This window comes from Scyliorhinus canicula, chromosome 7, assembly GCF_902713615.1.
Source record: "Scyliorhinus canicula chromosome 7, sScyCan1.1, whole genome shotgun sequence".
NCBI classification, from domain to species: domain Eukaryota; kingdom Metazoa; phylum Chordata; class Chondrichthyes; order Carcharhiniformes; family Scyliorhinidae; genus Scyliorhinus; species Scyliorhinus canicula.
This window is the reverse complement of record NC_052152.1, coordinates 95,483,760-95,502,945: the sequence shown is the minus strand read 5'-3', so window position 1 is coordinate 95,502,945 and position 19,186 is coordinate 95,483,760. Positions and strand designations below refer to the sequence as shown.

Below are 19,186 nucleotides of genomic sequence, written 5' to 3'. Positions count from 1 at the left end.
AATAAAAATACAGTTGAACAGGAACCAGTCACCGTGGCAACGTAAAAGCAAAATGCACCTGCAGTTGAAAGTCTGAAATAAATACAGACAATGCTGGAATTGCTCAGGGAGACAAGGAGCAGGGAGAGAGAGACAGGCTTAATGTTTCAGATTGATGACCTTTCATCAGAATTGGAAAAAGTTAGAGTTAATGGCAGGGATTCTCCAACCTGGTGCTGGGTCGGAGAATCCCCGGGTGGTGGGGCGCAAAAATCGCACCCCGCTGCCCCGATGACAGCTGCGCCATTCTACAGCACCATTTTTCAGGCGCCGGCGGGATTGGCGCCGGCGGGCTGGTTCCATGGGTCCTATTTTACTCCGTGCTGGGCCCCTGTAGGGCTCTGCCATATTGCCCGGGGCCAGCGCGGAGAAGGGAACCCCCGCACATGCGTGGAAATACGCCGGCCATGCCGCGCATGCGCGGACTCTTGCGGGCTGTTCCCCACCGGCTGGAGCTGCGGGAACCCAGCCCCCAGATAGGTGAGAATTCCTCATTTTCGGGGGACGCTGACATCTGACCTACATGTGACTCCAGACCCACAGCAAAGTGATTGACTCTTAAATGCCCTTAAATGTCCGAGCAAGCTACTCAACCTGGCATCGACCCAGGCACCGGAAATGACAATGACAAATCCGGCTCTGTCAACCCAGCAAAGTCCTCCTTACTAACATCTGGTGGCTTGTGTCAAAATTGGGTGAGCTTTCTCACAGACTAGCAAAGCAACGGCCTGACATAGTCATATTCATGGAATCATGGAATCATACCTTATAGATATAGTCCCAGACGCCATTATCATTCATGGGTATATCCTGTCCCACCGGCAGGACAGCCCTAGCAGAGGTGGTGGCACAGTGGCATACAGTCGGCGGGGAGTTGCCCTGAGAGTCCTCAACATGAAGTATCAAGCCTTCAGGTTAAACATGGGCAAGGAAAACATCTGCTGATTACCACGTACTGGCCACCATCAGCTAATAAATCAGTACTCCTCCATGTTTAACACCAGTTGGAGGAAGCACTGAGGAAGGCAAGGGCAAAGAATGTACTCTGCATGGGGGACTTTAATGTCCATTAGAAAGAGTGGCTCGGTAATACCACTACTGACTAAGCTGGCTGAATCCTAGACTGGGTCTGTAACAGGTGGTGAGGGAACCAACAAGAGGGAAAAACACGCTGATCCTCACCAATCTGCCTGCTACAGATGCAACTGTCCATGACAGCATTGGTAGGAGTGACCACCGCACAGTTCTTGTTAAGAACAGAGTAAAACTGTTCCAACTAACCTCACTATGTTCATTATGCAAACTACAGACAGTTAGGAGTAGTCAAAAAGCAACTTTCATTTTGGATATTTATATGATCGTTGTAAAATGCTCATTCTTCACTGTCAAGGAGTGGTCCAGAACATCCTTATAATGTTTGGTTCAACAATGCGGTAAAAGCCTTTGTACAGGTCCAAACTTTATTTTTGGAGTTTTTGTGTAATATTCATTTGAGGTTTTTTTCTGTAGGATCTGTACGGTATTTTATCCAACAGATCCTGCAGTTCATAACCCTTCTTGGCAGATTTTTCTTTTCTGCAATTGCCCCATTGCCACTCCCATTGGTCTTACATCATAAACCCTTTGCCCTTTAAACCTGTGTCCCTGCCAGCCTATCAGAAACCTTCCTTTTTTGTTGTTTTAACGCCTTAACTAGCCCCTTTCACTTGCTCAAAGCCTTACACAATTCTAACTTTTCCCAGTGCTGATGATAGATGAAGGATCTTAGGATTGTGAAGTTTATTCAATTCAGGGTTACCGGTTCTTCTTCTACAATAGATCAAAGACATTAAATGACCTCTTGTTTCGCTCTCGACTGAGATGTTGCTAAACCTGCTGAGTATTTCCAGCATTTTCTATTTCAGTATTTTACATACCTTGGAATGTTTCCATAGAATCCCTAGGGTGCAGAAGGAGGTCATTCGGTCCATTTAGTCTGCACGACCCTCTGACAGAGCACCCTACCTAGGCCCCCTTCTCTCCCTATCCTCATAACACCACCTAAATCTACACATATTGAGACACTAAGGTGCAATTTAGCATGGCCAATCCACCTAACCTGCACATCTTTGGACTGTGGGAGGAAACCGGAGCACCCAGAGGAAACCCACGCACAGGGGAGTGTGTGCAAACTCCTCACAGGCATTCACCCAAGGCCGGAATTGAACCTGGGTCCCTGATGCTGTGAGGCAACAGTGCTAACCACTGAGCCACCGTGCCCCCAGTGGATACACCCATGACATTACAAGATCTGTCCAATTAAAAAGAGAAAAGCTTCTCCGATTGTATTTTCTTAACTCTGCAGCATTGTTATTGTGCTGTAATGATGGTTTGATAACTTCCAACTAATTTCTATATCAGTTGGATCCATATGCATCTTCGGGGTGGCTCACCTTTAGTTGACATTGTGCTCATTTTATGCTTATTTTTTACTCTTCAGTGTATGCAAATGAGATTTCCAGGAAAGTTCAGCAGAAGCTGCCAATGACAAGATTGCCACAGATTTTGGCATTATTGGTGTAAGTCAGTCAAGGGAAACTCCAGGAAATATCTGATATTTTAAAAAGAAAAATAGTTGATGCAGCGCTACCTATCCACCAAACACATGAGTACAATTTTTAAAATATAAATTTAGAGTACCCAATTTTTTTTTTTCCAATCAAGGGGAAATTTTGCGTGGCCAATCCACCTACCCTCCACATCTTTGGGTTGTGGAGGTGAAACCCACGCAGACATGGGGAGAATGTGCAAACTCCACACGGACAGTGACGTAGGGCCGGAATTTGAACTTGGGTCCTCAGCGCCACAGTCCCAGTGCAAACCACTACAGCACCGTGCTGCCCTTTTACACAGAGTACAATTAAAGTCACACTGGCACCTTGCAAACCCCAAACACTAATTAACCTTTTCTACATAATGCACCAACCATAGCTCGGCACATAATGTTGCACGGTCAATCTATTGCAAATGTCCATCTCTAGGATACAGCAATATATTTAAAATAAAGTTTCACCTTTCTGCTAAAGTTCATTTAGCCTCAGGGTGCAGAGGGATTAGTTTACAATTAAGGAGGAAAGGTCAGGGGTGATGTCCATGGATTCTTACAGGTGGGTCAGTTTACCACTTGTGCCATTTTTATATCCAATCAGCAACTGTATATGGAATATTATTATTAGGACTGCGCATAAAGATAGACCAATTAATCCTTGTGTCAAATGCGAGACAAATGCGACATACAAATGTGCAAGGAGCTGTCATCATGTACTCACATTGCATATGTGAGCTCGGTATTGATAATTAATTTCAGTAGACTGCTTCTGAACTGATGGTTTATTTTTTTCACTGCCAGATTTACACAATCTGTCATGCGATGCACTGTACTTTCCACTTTGGGTACAACAATATGGAGAGGCAGTATAAGCCAAATGGTGCTGTTTTGAGAAGGTGCAAAAGCAACCTGGTGCTTCAATTTCACAAATCTTTAAATGTGGCAGGGCAAAGTGGTGAGGTAGTTAAGAAACGGTTCTTAACTTTTTAAATAGGGACATTGAAGTCAAAATCAAGGTCATGCTAAATCTTTACAAATCCATTGTTAGCTCAGCTGGTGTATTGTGTACAATTCTGGACAACATACTTCAGAAAGGATGTCAAAGTCCTGGAGCTTTAGAATCCACAGAATCCCTCCAGTGCAGAAGGAAGCCATTTGGCTCCTTGAGTCTGCACTGAGCCTCTGAAAGAGCATCCTACCTAGGCCCACTTCCCAGCCCTATCCCTATAACTTGCACACCTTTGGACACTAAGGGGCAATTTAGCATGGCCAGTCCATCTAACCTGCACATATTTGGCTTGTGGGAAGAAACCGGAGCACCTGGAGATAACCCGCACAGTCGTGGGGCGAATATGCAAACTTCGCACAGACATTCACACAAAGTCGGAACCGAACCTGGTGCTGTGTACAGCAGTGCTAACCACTGTGCCACCTTGCCAAGAGGTTTACCATAGATGAGGAGGTTCAGTTCCTGCACATAGAAGACCTAAATCAAAAATTATGAGGGGCTTGGTTGTTTTTGGCAAGTGGAGACTATTCCATCACACTCCTGACTTGTGCCTTGTAGATAAATGTTGGGGACAAGTGGTGAATTACGGGAGGCAGAATTCCCAACCTCTGACCTGCTCTTGTAAACACAGTATTTATTTTCATGATCGGTACAGTTAAGTTTGTAACAAGTGATAACGACCAAAATGTTGAGGGTGTAGGAATTTGGCGATTGTAATGCCTTTGAATGACAAGACGGGCTAGTTAGATTCTCTCAAAATGGACGTTGCCTGGTGCTTGTGAAGTGCGAATGTTACTTGCCACTTATTATCCCATCAGGTAATTACTGAGGTGACTTTAATTCAAGTTCCCCCCCCCCCCCCCCCCCACACACACACACACACACACACACACACCCCAATGCGCTATCATCTTCAAATATATTCGTTGGATTACATCACTAGTCCTGGAATCAGTCCTTTTTGTTTGACATTTAAACAGCACAAACAGACTTCAAAAAGGCACAATAAATGTGTCCTGATAATATTCTGAAAGAGAAGCAGCACTCAAAAAAAAACATCAAACACTAAAAGATCGATCAACAAAGTTTTCAATGTTTTTTTACCTAGAGAGAAAATACAATAATCTTTGATGACTTGTCCAAGATGAGCTAGCAGACAGACTTCACAGCTCACTTTTACCAATGCATAAACCACTAAAGACCATAGTGAACCATGCAAACAGATTTAGGATAGGGGGCAATACAAAGGTTAACTGCAGCCATTTGGATCTCTGGCTCCATGTCGGTCACTTCAAACCTCATCAAGCAGAAATGCTACAAAGTTAAAGGTCACAGAATGTAGCTCTGTAGCCTAGTTTCATTGCTATGAGTGCCATCTCTGGAGTAAAATGATGACACATGCGCATTCATCTAATGCATACAATCACTGGACACAGCAATTAGTGCTGGCTCCATGTAGCTACCATTCAAATCAGATGCAGCACGATGTTCGAATACTGCCTGTATCGGAAGCGATGGGCACAGCCTACGTGCCCATTGCAATACCCGCACCCGCTTTCAGGCCCTGTCTGATTTCATGGCTGAAATGTTTTCACCCATGAATCATCAATGAGAATAAAGCATGCTCGGGCCAGGGCTTTGCTCTCTTATGTTCCAACTCAGAGGGAAATGGTGTTGTACACGTGTGGTGGTATCACCAGTGGACTCGTGCACCAGAGGCCCAAACTAATGCTTGGGGAGGTGGGTTCAAATCCCAACACGGCAGCTGGTGGGCTTACATTTCAGTTAATAAAATCTGGAATTTAAAGCTAGTCTCAGTAATGATAACCATGAAACTCTCACTGATTATGGTTAAAAACCCAGTCAGTTCACCAATTCTCTGCAGGGAAGGAAATCTACTGTCCTTACCTGGTCTGGCCCACATGTAACTCCAGATCCACAACCATGGGTTGACTCTTGACAACTGATATGATGAGAGACTACGTCAGTTAGGATTATATTCATTAGAGTTTGGAAGAGTAAGAGGAGATCTCAGAGAAACATAAAATTCTAACAAGACTAGACAGGTAGGTTCAGAAAGAATGTTCCCGGTGGTGGGGTAGTCGAGAACAAGGGGTCATAGTTTGAGGATAAGGGATAAACCTTTTAGGACTGAGGAGAGGCAAACTATCATTAGCCAGAGAGTGATCAATCTGTGGAATTCACTAGTTATGGTAATGAGATAGTGACGTGCCTCATGATGTAATAGTGGAATTCACTCCCTAAGAAAGTGGTTGAGGCTAAAATATTGTGCAATTTTAAGAAAGAATTAGATATACCGTATATACTCGCGTAACCTTCGATCTCGCGTATCATGCGACCCCTACATTTTCGGCCCAAAAACATGCTTTTATGGTATACCTCATGTATCATGCGAGTCACTTTTTTGACATGACAGCTGACACTCAGGTAAGCTTTCCGCCTAAAACTGCCGAATGAGAAACAGCTGTTTTGCTGTTTCTAATCACGGAACTAAACCCGATAATAAACAGTCACGGTACCTAACAGGTGACACAATCGACCCTTAGCAAAAATGGAGAAAAGATCAGCGAAGAAATATACAGCCAAATGGAAACTGCAAGTTGTTGCCGAAGCGGAACAAAGCAACAATGTTAAAGCTGGAAACCTGTTTGGTGTCGGAGAAAGCTGTGTCTGAAACTGGAGAAAGCAAAAAGAACAATTGATGGCAAGTCCTTCCTATAAATGCGCAAATCGCGGGTCGAAATGTCATTGGCCGCAGTTAGAAGATGAAGTCTCAAAGTGGGTGTCCGAAAATCGGGAAAATGGTTAAATAATAACACGATCTAAAATAAGACTTTATGCTTTACGAGAAGCTAGAAACATGGGCATTCGTGAGTTTACTGCAAGTCCCGGATGGTGTACGCGGTTCATGAAAAGACATGACTTTGTGTTAAGAAGAAAAACAAAAATAGCACAGAGACTCCCAAAAGAATTAGAAGAAAAGTGATAAGTTTTCATAGATTTGTTATCAAACATCGCAAAGCTAACAGCTATAATTTATCGTGCATTGGAAACATGGATGAGACACCCGTTAATTTTGATATGCCATCAAACTCAACCGTTAATAAAGTCGGCGAAAAAAGTATCTTTATCAAAACTACAGGGCATGAAAAGACACATTTTACGGTTGTACTAACGTGTATGGCAGATGGGATGCAACTTCCTCCAATGGTCATCTTCAAACGGAAATTAATGCCCAAGCTAAAATTTCCAAGTGGTGTCATTGTCCATGTCCATGAAAAAGGTTGGATGAACGATAATGGCTGCATTATTTGGCTGAAGAGAGTTTGGGAATCAAGAGCAGGTGGTTTACTACGCCAAAAAAGTTTACTTGTTTGGGATATATGTTTAGGTCACAACGAGTGGGTGCCGTTGTGAAAGCTGTTCGCAAAGCGAACACCGATATAGCGATCGTTCCAGCTGGCTTGACTAGCGTCGTTCAGCCACTTGACGTATCCATCAATAAGCCATTTAAAGACAATCTAAGGAAGAAATGGAATGACTGGATGATGGAAGGAGAGAAATCATTTACGAAGGGAGGGAATATGAAGGCTCCGGATTTGGCTCTATTGTGTTTGTGGGTAAAAGAGGTATGGGCTGGGATAGATGGCGATTTGATCGTTAAAGCATTTAAAAAATGTGGAATAGCAAATGCTTTGGATGGAAGTGAAGATGATGCTTTATTTGAAGATGTAAGAGAAGAGGATGAAAATATTGAAGACCTGGAAGATGATCAGTATGACGACTGCCTCGATGAAGAAGAATTCCAAACTTTATTTGACGATGACGATGACAATGAAAGCGAATTCGAAGGATTTTAGTTTACCTGCATTAGTTTGTTTTAATTATGTTTTTACATTTTAATAAATGTTAAATAACCAATGTTTTCCTGTTTCATATATCATTATGTTCAAAAATAAATACCTGTATAACAGTTTCATTGACTACTGGATGCTATTTGACTTATCTTGGCCAGCACTTCACACCCGCAATTTTTGTATCTCGCGTATCATGTGACCCCCGAAATTTAGGCTTCAAATTAGGTGCTCAAAAGTTGCATGTTACGCGAGTATATACGGTAGCTCTTGGGGCTAAAGGGGTCAAGGGATATGGGGGGAAGGTGGGATCAGGGTATTGAATTTGAAGATCAGCCATGATCATAATGAATGGTGGAGCAAGCTCGAAGGGCTACTCCAACTTCTATTTTCTATGTATGTTTCTATGCAACTCTCTGAATTGGACGAGCACGCTACTTTGTGGTTTGGTTTTCATCTTGAATGCTGTTTTGACCTCTCCAGATAATTTGCAACATTTTAGGATTGGGAAGGTTTCCCGCCACTTCTGTATGACTTAAGATCTAACTCTGGTACTTCAAAAACTCCTTCATTTGCACTATAGGACATTTTATGCTTCCAGGTAAGTACATCTCTCCCTTGTACGATTCTTCAGTTCGTCTCAGTCACTTGCACATGACTGCTGATGTCATTATTACATCATGAGGCACATCACTATCTCATTACCATAACTATTCATCCACTCAGTTTAAGGGCAATTAGGGATGGGCAACAAATGCTGGCCACACCAATGATGCCCACATCCCAGGAAAGAATAAAGAGAGAAAAACCTCTCAGCATTTCAGATTCAAGATGAGTGAGTTAGGATATTAGACAAATGATACATAGGGATAGAGGGTGAAAGGGAGAAGTGAGCATCTGTTTTGTCTGGGTATTAACACCATCTTTTTTAAGTGCTGGTGACCGACAAGCTCAAATTGTAATTCCTGGCACCTAATCCAATCAAAATATTTTCTTCCTTCCAGCACTATTCATGCAATTTGGACTCCTCAAATTCTTAGTTTGTGCTCCTTGTAAAATACAGAGACTAGTGATTCTAATAGCTAACAATACACCCCAACACTGTTGAGGTGGTCACTGAAAATAGTGCAGTCTGTCCTCTATAGTCTTCTGAATTTTCTGTATGCTGACAGACATGGTTCAGGTAAAAACTGTTTGTCCAATTAATGGGCAAGCTTAAGTTTATGTAGAAGTAAAATAAATCAGTCAAAACATTAGTCTGCGTTCTCACATCACCCTCTGGGTATTGAGCTTCTCCGAATGGAAGTGGTTATTTTGAACCTCGCACCCCTCTCTCCCAATTTATTTCAATCTGTTCCAATGCCATTGCAGATCGGTTCCTATACTGATACCAGATGAGTTCTGAGGCCACTCCAGATTAGTTCACAGCTCGGGCCAAAATGCCACTTCCCACTGAGACAAATGGAGCTATTTTTAATTACAGGCCCCTCTATTTAACTCATGTTACTGCAGTGGCATTGGAAGAAAGGAGACCCAACTTACTGAGCGCCTGCTGGATGGAAAGTATTTTTGGAAGTGATCGTATACATGTTATCATATTTTCTTCAGATCTATGTTTGAACTTGAACAGCAAGAGTGCAGAATTCAACTTGCGATTGTGTACATCACACCTCCAACTGAACCCAGAGCTTCACATTTTCAGTAGAAGCCAATGTACTGGGCAGAATACTTGGTGTTGTGCATTAATTTATTTTTATCAAAATATGTGTTACTTAAATTATCAAGGAAAAAATTGGTGGGCTAAATAGGACAGCTATTTATACTAGTAAGGCAGAAGCAGCAATGAACAAATCATCAATAAACAAACTTGATGACAATGTAAAAGGATAAAATACTCTAAAGAATATTTTGAGGGATAAGGATATATGTCTTCAGACAAGTCAAGGAATAGATTTGTGGAATTAGATTTATATGCAACCGGTGAGAGTATGGATATTATCGGTATCTTAAAACATGGCTGACGCAAAGGAGGACTAAAAATGCGCAAGGTACATTTGAAACAAAATGTTGGATGACAAAGAAACAGAAGTAAGGTGTTATGATCCCTGTAATGAAATTGGAATTCCCAGTAGCCAACAATGAATTGTACAACATTACAAGGTTTTATACTTTTACTGTAACACACAAACGAAAAGCAATATGTACTAAACATAAAACGAAAAGCATAATAACTGCAGATGCAGGAAATTTGAAATAAAGAAAAGGTTGGAAATGCTCAGCAAGTTATGGTAGCGTCTGTGTAGAGAGTAACTGAGTTAGCATTACAGGTCTGTGACTTTTCATCATAACTACACAAACAACATATTTACATGTTTGTTCTAATTCCCATAATTGTATGTTGAGGAGGAATGAGTCTGAAGCTTTCCCATACATTAAAACAGGTTTATTTCCAAGACATTAAAGTTAGACTCTCCCAGTACTTCTCAGACACAGAGTGAATTGGTTTAAAGAATATTTGCAATGATTCCCTAATCCTTCCCCAGTTGGGGACAGCTGCGCTTAATTGCCAAGTAAAGCAGGTATTCTATTGCAGCACAACTTCAAAATCATTAGTGTGTGCCAGCACTGAGCAGGCTGTTCAGTGGCTGCACACATGTGTCTGCCTGTCTATCTGTCTTTTATCTGTCCTTGTTCTGATAGTTGGTCCCACTGTGAACAATCTTTGTCCAGTGGTTTCTATCCTCTGCTGCCCTCACTGTCTGTCCCATAGAGAGGCCAGTCCATGTTCTGATGTTATCCATCCATACCACCCTGGTCTTCTTTGTGCGCATTTTCCAGGTTTTGTTCCTTGCATTATGCCTTTTTCCAACACTCCCCTCCTGGTCACATCACATGTAAAAAATACTACCAGTAGGGGGTACATAATCTTGAGAATCTAGCACGAGTTCAAGCTAGCCTGTGCTAATTAAAGTGAGTGTGCTTCTGAAATTCATTGCAGAAGTGACTTGGACTTGGTAATGACCTAGGGCTGGCACAACATGGCAGAGAGCAGATTCCAAGGTTCTCTGACACAGCACTACAGGCTGTGGTGTAGGTGATGGAGAGGGAGGGATAGGTGTGGGGAGTGGTGGGTGTGTGGGGATAGGCATGGCTTTGTGGCTTCATACCATTGGGGGAGATGGTGCACACCGCCATAGAAGGGACCATGACTGAGGCTGTGGTCAGTGGCGAGGCCAAAAGCAGTAACGATCCTGGTTTGTTCATACCTAATCCTCCTTCGCACATCCCCCTCTTCCTGTAACCTCTTCTGATTTACAAACTGCAGACAGTATATTCATGCACCCCAACCTCCCCACCTCTCCCCCCCCCCCCCCCTTAAACACCTCACCCTCCCGTCTCCATTCTTTCCATCAATGCAACTCTGTCTTTGTTTCTTTCTCTTTTCAGATGCCCAAGAATGGAAACCCAGCCGGGTAGTGATGCCGGAATGTGAAGTGCAAAGGGTACCTGACGTTGATGATGAACAAATGTTGTCGCACAATCTCACACTCTCAGCCACCAATTCAGACACTGGAACACATCGTACAGGGTATTATAGAGGTTGGAACTGCAAGTGAGTGAGACACAAACTCAAAAGGCTTACAGCAGAACAGATGGGGCCACTCCCACGAGAGTGTCTCACATGAGGTTCTACTGCAGAGAGCTCAAATGAAGACATTGAAGGGGCGGCTTACTGAAGGGCAGGTACAATGCAAATCATGGTGGATTGACAGCCTGTAAGAAAGGCTGATGATACTGTCAGGGAGCATGGAAAGAATGCAAGGAGGGAAGTGATGAGACCATCAATTCAAGCGACACGTGGTTAGAAGTGAACAGTAGTTTTAATCGTCTTACAACAGAGCCTGCCTGTGATGAGATGAACTCTAGATGAACTGGCAGGCAGGCTCCGACTGCCAAGCTTTATACAACTAGTGAGGGGGAGGAGTCATGGGCAGAGCCAAGGGTGGAGCCCAGTACAAACTTCCGTACATTCCCAGTACACCTCCCCCTAGGGGCAGAGCCGCGCAACTGCTCGTGTGCCGAGCTTACAGAGGCATGGTACAACATGTGTGATAACAGTGTGAATTATGCTATTATGATTCACCACATTTACCCCCTGTAAAAAAAAATCAAGTCCGGCGGGGGTGATGGTTTACAGTTTGAGCCTGTCCGGTGGTCGGGTTGTCAGTTGTGATCAGCGGAGCACCGAGGTTGCAGTCTCTTCTGGTGGCTGGATGATCACGGTCGGTTGGGGTACGATGGCGGACTCCGGGGGTGATTCTGTCCGAGCTTCATACCCGTCTGATTCGACTGGGGAGTGGGGACACTGGGAGCTTGCTGGTGCGGGTGCGTGGAACATGTGTAGCAAACACATGGGGCAGCAGGGTAGCATGGTGGTTAGCATAAATGCTTCACAGCTCCAGGGTCCCAGGTTCGATTCCCGGCTGGGTCACTGTCTGTGTGGAGTCTGCACGTCCTCCCCCTGTGTGCGTGGGTTTCCTCCGGGTGCTCCGGTTTCCTCCCACAGTCCAAAGATGTGCGGGTTAGGTGGATTGGCCATGCTAAATTGCCCGTAGTGTCCTAATAAAAAGTAAGGTTAAGGGGGGGTTGTTGGGTTACAGGTATAGGGTGGATACGTGGGTTTGAGTAGGGTGATCATGGCTCGGCACAACATTGAGGGCCGAAGGGCCTGTTCTGTGCTGTACTGTTCTATGTTCTAAACTGGTAGGTGCGGGGGCGTGGGGCGCTGCGAGTTGGGTGGGATGTAGTGTGAGGGGTACCTCGGCGGTGGTAGTGGTGGGGTTTGATCCTGCAGGCGCTAGGTCCCGGAGGGATACGGTGTCTTGGCAGCCATCAGGGAAATCTATGAAGGCGTATTGCGGGTTTGAGTGTAGTAGGAGCACTTTTTCCACAAGCGGGTCAGTTTTGTGTGCCCTGACGTGCTTCCTGAGGAGAACTGGGCACGGTATGCCGGGAGCGAAACCCCCGTGGTAGTACCCTTGGAAAAGGTAAACAAGCCGCTCGTGAGGGGTCTGATTGGTGGCGGTACACAAGAGGGACCTAATAGTGTGGAGCGCGTCTGGGAGGACCTTTTGCCAATGGGAGATCGGGAGATTCCTGGACCGGAGGGTCAATATGACAGTCTTCCAGACCGTCGCATTCTCCCTCTCCACCTGCCCGTTCCCCCTGGGGTTATAGCTGGTAGTCCTGCTCGAGGTGATGCCCTTGTCGAACTGACGTACTGACGCAGCTCGTGCTCATGAAGGACGAACCCCGGTCGCTGTGTACATAGCTGGGGAAACCAAACAGGGTGAAGATACTATGCAGGGCCCTGATGACTGTGTGGGAGGTCATGTCGGGGCATGGGATAGCAAAAGGGAATCGGGAGAACACGTCAATGACATTTAGGAAGTACACATTCCGGTTAGTCGAGGGGAGTGGCCCTTTGAAATCGATAGCGAGGCGTTCAAAGGGCCTAAAAGCCTTGATCAGGTGGGCCCTGTCTGGTCTGTAGAAGTGCGGTTTGAACTCCGCGCAGATCGGGCAATCCCTGGTGATGGCTTTTACCTCCTCGGTGGAGAAAGGCTGATTTCGGGCTTTAATGTAGTGGGTGAGCCGGGTGACCCCCGGGTGGCAGAAGTCATTATGGATGGCTTTTAAGCGGTCGCTCTGCGTGCTGGCGCACATGCCGCGGGACAGTGCATCTGGGGGCTCGTTGAGCTTCCCCGGTCGATACATAATATCGTATTTGTAGGTAGTGAGCTCGATCCTCCACATCAAAATTTTATCATTTTTAATTTCGCCCCTTTGCGAGTTGTCAAACATGAAGGCAACCGATCTTTGGTCAGTGATGAGGGTGAATCTCCTACCTGCGAGGTAGTGCCTCCAGTGATGAATAGCCTCCACAATGGCTTGTCTTCCTTTTCGACCGAGGAGTGTCGAAGTTCCGAAGCAGAGAGTGTTCGGGAGAAAAATACGACTGGTCTCCCTGCCTGAATTAATGTGGCTGCAAGAGCTACCTCTGAGGCATTGCTCTCAACCTGAAAGGGGGTGGATTCATCCACCGCCCGCATGGCCGCTTTGGCGATGTCCTCCTTGATGCAGTTGAAGGCCTGGCGAGCCTCAGCTGACAGGGGAAATGTGTGGCCTTAAAGAGTGGGCGGGCTTTGTCCACATATTGAGGGACCCACTGGGCATAATCCGATACTGGGCTATCTGATTCACCATGTCTGCAATCCTGGGGAGGGGTACGCGTCGAGGAGTTTAAACCGATTAATAGTCTGACTATAGTCAACGACCATGCAGAATTTTTCCCCGGTCTTGACGACCACCACCTGAGCTCTCCAGGGACTGTTACTGGCCTCTATGGTCCCCTCACGTAGGAGCCTCCGGACCTCGGTTCGAATGAACACCCTGTCCTGTAGGCTGTACTGCCTGCTGCGAGTGGCTGCGGGTTTACAGTCCGGAGTGAGATTGGCAAAGAGAGGAGTGGGGGGGGGGGGGGGATTCGCAGCGTGGCTAGGCTGCAGATAGAGAGTGGGGTAGGGGTCCGCCGAAGCTGAGGTGAGACTCTTGAGAGTGCACTGAAAATCGAGTCTCAGTTAGAGCGGGGCGCAGAGTCCAGGCAGGACGTATAGTTGAAAATTAGAGTTACTAGCACCTTGGATCGTTAGAGTCGCGATGGTGCGTCCTTGGATGTGGACAGAGTGGGAACTAGTTTGGGAGGGAGATAGTTTGCCGTGCAGGAAAAACAGGGAGCGAACAGCGTCTTACCAGATCTGGGTGTACGAAGCTCTCGGTGCTCCCGGAGTTGAAAAGGCACGGTGTACTGTACCCGTTGATTTGGACCATCGTCATAGAGTTGTGGAGATGTTTTGGGCGCGATTGATCCAGTGTGACTGTGTTGAGTTGCGGGTAGTCGGCGGCTCAGTCAGCTGCACTGGGGTGGCCCCGCGATGAGTATTCTTCTAGCGATTCTGTGGGGTGGTGGCGGCGAGTAGTAAAAACGTGGCGTGTGTAGACCTCATTGCCGGGCCTCACGTACATTTTGTCGAGTAGGGCCAGGTCCTCTGTATATGAGCTGGTACAATTTAACTGAGTAGATATACGATTTCTCACCCTTGCGTGCAGTAGGCTGAGTTTCGGCTCCTCCCTCGTTTCTGTGGTACTTGCTTTAGCCAGGTAGGCCTTAAAACATCGGAGCAAATGTGAAAAGATTTCTTTTGCCTCTGCATCCTGCGGGTCGAGTTCCAGTCGATCAGGCTTGAGGGCTGATTCCATAGTCGTTCCTTACTGTTTCTTAAGATGATTAAATTGATGAGACCATCAATTCATGCGACACGTGGTTAGAAGTGAACAGTGGTTTTAATCGTCTTACAACAGAGCCTGCCTGTGATGAGATGAACTCTAGATGAACTGGCAGGCAGGCTCCGACTGCCAAGCTTTATACAACTAGTGGGGGGGAGAAGTCATGGGCGGAGCCAAGGGTGGAGCCCAGTACAAACTTCCATACATTCCCAGTACACCTCCCCCTAGGGGCAGAGCCGCGCAACTGCTCGTGTACCGAGCTTACAGAGGCATGGTACAACATGTGTGATAACAGTGTGAATTATGCTATTATGATTCACCACAGGAAGAAACAGGAAAAGGTCGTACAGCCCCATGAGCCTACTCCATCATTCAACACAATCATGATGTGGAGATGCCGGCGTTGGACTGGGGTGAGCACAGTAAGAAGTCTTACAACACCAGGTTAAAGTCCAACAGGTTTGTTTCAAACACGAGCTTTCGGAGCACGGCTCCTTCTTCAGGTGAATTCATTCTTCATTCACCTGAAGAAGGAGCCGTGCTCCGAAAGCTCGTGTTTGAAACAAACCTGTTGGACTTTAACCTGGTGTTGTAAGACTTCTTACAACACAATCATGGCAGACCTCAGAGCCTCTACTGGCTGATCTCTTCCCCTTATAGTTCCCCTACGTTTCAACAATCTGTCTCTCTCAGCCTTGAATATATTCAGTGAGAAATTAATATTGAGCACTTGGCACACGCTGCTCTTTTCTTGAAATAGTGCTATGGGATCTTTCACATTCGTCTGAGACCAGATGGGACCTGGGTTTAACATGCCATCTGAAAGACAGCACCTCTGACAGTGAAGCACACCCTCAGTGGTTAGATTTGGAGGTTCAACTTTCTGAAGCCGGACTTGAACCCACATCCCCCTGGATCAGGTACAAGAGCTCTGGTGGGCTTTTGCAATTAAAAGGGGTTAATGATAAATAAATAATTTATTTTAAAAGTTCATTGTTTTTCAGTGAAAAGGTTAATAGCAAGTATTTTAAAAGAAAGATATGCACAACAGCTCCGATGGATTAATATCAAAGTACGATCCCCCACCCCACTAACCTGCATTGTAAAAGAAGTCGAGAACCGGGGTCTCCCCGAAGTCGAGCTTGCCGAAAGGGAGAGTGAGTAGGTGAGCGCCCTGTCCCCGGCAGGCTCGCTCCAGGCACTGCAGCGCTCCCCACTCGGTGCTGTGTGGCTTGGCTGTCTCATTGAGCACACAGACAGCCCGCAGGGAGCGGCAGCGGGCCACTGCCGAGGTCACCGAGCACTCCTCCGAGCCGCTGCCAGCCGCCTGCCGCTGCTGGCCGCCGGCCACAGCGCCCACCCTGTTGCTAGCCTGATCCCAGCACAGGCTCCCCTGGGCCAGCTCAGCACACCGCGACAGGGGCAGGGACCGGGACGAGCAGCTCCTGTTCATCCTTTCCCCAGCCGCTGCTTTTTGTCACTTGCTGAGGGCAGAACACTCAGTGTGTGTGTGTGAGTAGTAGAGCCACCTCACTTTCACTAAGTCGTCTCCACCTTGTGTAGACACACACAGTGAGTGCTGATATGTAAACAGCTCTCTACTGGCACAAGGAGCAATTAAATGTCAGTTCCCCACCCCCTTGGCACCAGGGCGGACACCATTTAAATATCCATCTCTCTTAGAGGGGGGGGGGGGGGGGGGACATGAACACAGGCGTGGGGACTCAATGAACCAAAAAAAATCTGACATTTGAATGGGAAAGATTGGTATTCCTCCTCGAAGTGATCGAAGGTTGAGTTGGATAAGCATCTGCGAGGAAAATGCTGTGGTGAGATATGATCATTATTTAACTTTGCATTAACCTAGACAGTATCTAGTCCATGGCAGTGGATTATGCAGGAAATCTGCCTGAATCCTGGTGGAGATGGTTTGAGGAAGGACACTAGCTTTTGTCTGACACAGCAGCACTTGATATTTGAATCTGGGGGGTGCAGCAGAGGCTTTGCTGATGGAATTTCTCCTGCAATTTTATGTGTGGCTGATATGAGTCCAGGTCTCACTGCAGCATAGGAGTGTGGAGACAACAATTGCCCTTTGCGCTGGGACTTTTGTTAACTTGCTGCAGTGGTATCTCCCCCACATGGTCTTGTTTCCTCTTCTCTCAGCTCTCACATGGCCTGCATTGCAGGGAAGGACAATGAATACACATCAAAGACACTCTGAAACTCTCCTTGACGTACGGCAGCATTGGCATTATTGACTGAGAGGAGCTTGAGCAGTGGGGAGAAGGAAGCAAATCCTGCATTCCAGATACTGCCATCTCTTACGATGTCCTGCCCTGTGTGCCCAAAGATCTGTGGGTCAAGAATCAACCTGTTTACTCACATAAAGACCCACGATAGACATTCGCCCCTGAGCTGAGGGACAGCTGATGATTAAACACTGCAACCAGTCACATGGCGTGCAAGCTGAGATTTAATTTTCATCCATGGGTAAAAGCTGCCACCCAGGCTGAAGATCATGACCTAGAAATCCCTGGGGTCCTGCTCCATCTGTATAAGTGTGGCAGAGTGGAATCCCGCCAGCCAATCAGGTCCAGAGGCCCTGTCCCAAATCCAAACCCTGGCAATGGAGCCATTCACACATCCAGAGTGGGTCAGTGCTGCCCACGCTAGACTGACCCAAACTACTCTTTGAAGGTGCATGCCCCAATGTTCTGCTCAAAATCCTCATGCCCTCTGCTTTGTAGAGAGACATTCTGCACAATTTTAGGGCCTTCAGAAGCCTAAAAGTGACCTCACACTGATCCAACAAATGATGTTTTTTCCATTGAGACTTTTCTTGGGCAGCAAGGAGAATTTTCACAGAGAATCCCTGGAACTCCCCAATCATAGAACATAGATAGAACAGTACAGCACAGAACAGGCCCTTCGGCCCTCGATGTTGTGCCGAGCAATGATCACCTTACTCAAACCCACGTATCCACCCTATACCCGTAACCCAACAACCCCCCCTTAACCTTACTTTTTAGGACACTACGGGCAATTTAGCATGGCCAATCCACCTAACCCGCACATCTTTGGACTGTGGGAGGAAACCGGAGCACCCGGAGGAAACCCACGCACACACGTGCAGACTCCGCACAGACAGTGACCCAGCCGGGAATCGAACCTGGGACCCTGGAGCTGTGAAGCATTTATGCTAACCACAATGCTACCGTGCTGCCCTAAATCATATATCTTGGCATGGGGAGGAGTCAATCGGAATATCTACCTACCTACTACACCCATCTGGAACTTAAAGGGCTGTTTCAAATGTGGGAGAATCCCTATAAACAACAACTTTATTTATATAGCCCCTTCAACATGACAAAACATCCCAAGATGCATCACAGGGGCATTATAAAACAAAGTATGACATTGAGCCACATAAGGAGATATCAGGTCAGATGGCCAAAACTTTGGTCAAAGAGGCAGGTTTTAAGGAGTGTTTTAAAGATGGAAAATGAGGGAAAGAGGTGGAGAGGCGTAGGGAGGGAATTCTAGAGTTTGGGCCCGAGGCAGTTGAAGGCACAACCACCAGTGGTGGGGCGATTAAAATCGGGGTTACCCAAGAGGCCAGGAGTAGATGAGCACAGATATCTCAGAGGGTTGTGGGATTGGAGGAGATTGCAGAGTTAGCGAGGGATGAGGCCATGGAAGGATTGAAAACAGGAATCGGTGTAGGCCAGTGAGCCCAGGGCTAAATCAAAGTAAGCAAATTTACAAAATTACTTCCAAGTGAAGAGGTTGCCAACAGGATTTCACTTTTTGTAACTTTTACTTTCACATGCATCAGTACTAACGCAAAGTGAATATGAATTAACAGACAAATACTTCAAATCAGAAGAGATGTTGGGAAGCACGTCTTCACGCAAAGGGTGGTAAAGATTTGGAACTTTCCCCCACAACCAGCAGTTGAAGCTAGAACAGTTGTTAAATTTAAATTTGAGATCTGAGATTTTTGTTAAGCAAAAATATTGAGGGATATAGGCCAAAGATAGGTACATGGAGTGAGGCCACAGATCTGCTATGATCTCATTGAATGGCGGGACAGACTCAAGGGGCTGAATGGCCTACTGCTGTTCCTATATTCCTGTTCTATCTTATGTTAATTTTTCTTTTAAACAGTTGATACAATAACAATATACCTTATACAACCACCAGTATTCCACTTCAGCATACATGGCATCACATAGCTACACTGTTTCCACAATATGCTGTTCTTTATTCATATAGGATAGGTCTGAAGCCAATAGCTTTCATCTTTGAGTTTCACAGGTATGATTA

At 46.0% G+C, this 19,186-nt stretch overlaps 1 protein-coding gene across 2 annotated transcripts in view; it reads right to left on the bottom strand.

The window, feature by feature from the left end:
• The window catches only part of map3k15 (mitogen-activated protein kinase kinase kinase 15), a 170,579-nt gene extending 154,213 nt beyond the window's left edge, over positions 1–16,366 (bottom strand). For both annotated transcript variants that reach the window (XM_038802505.1, XM_038802506.1), the window contains exon 1: positions 15,953–16,366. In XM_038802505.1, coding sequence (XP_038658433.1) covers positions 15,953–16,310 — 358 coding nt within the window. In that variant the 5' untranslated portion in view covers positions 16,311–16,366. The remainder of the gene's footprint in view (positions 1–15,952) is intronic.
• Positions 16,367–19,186: the final 2,820 nt, after the last annotated feature.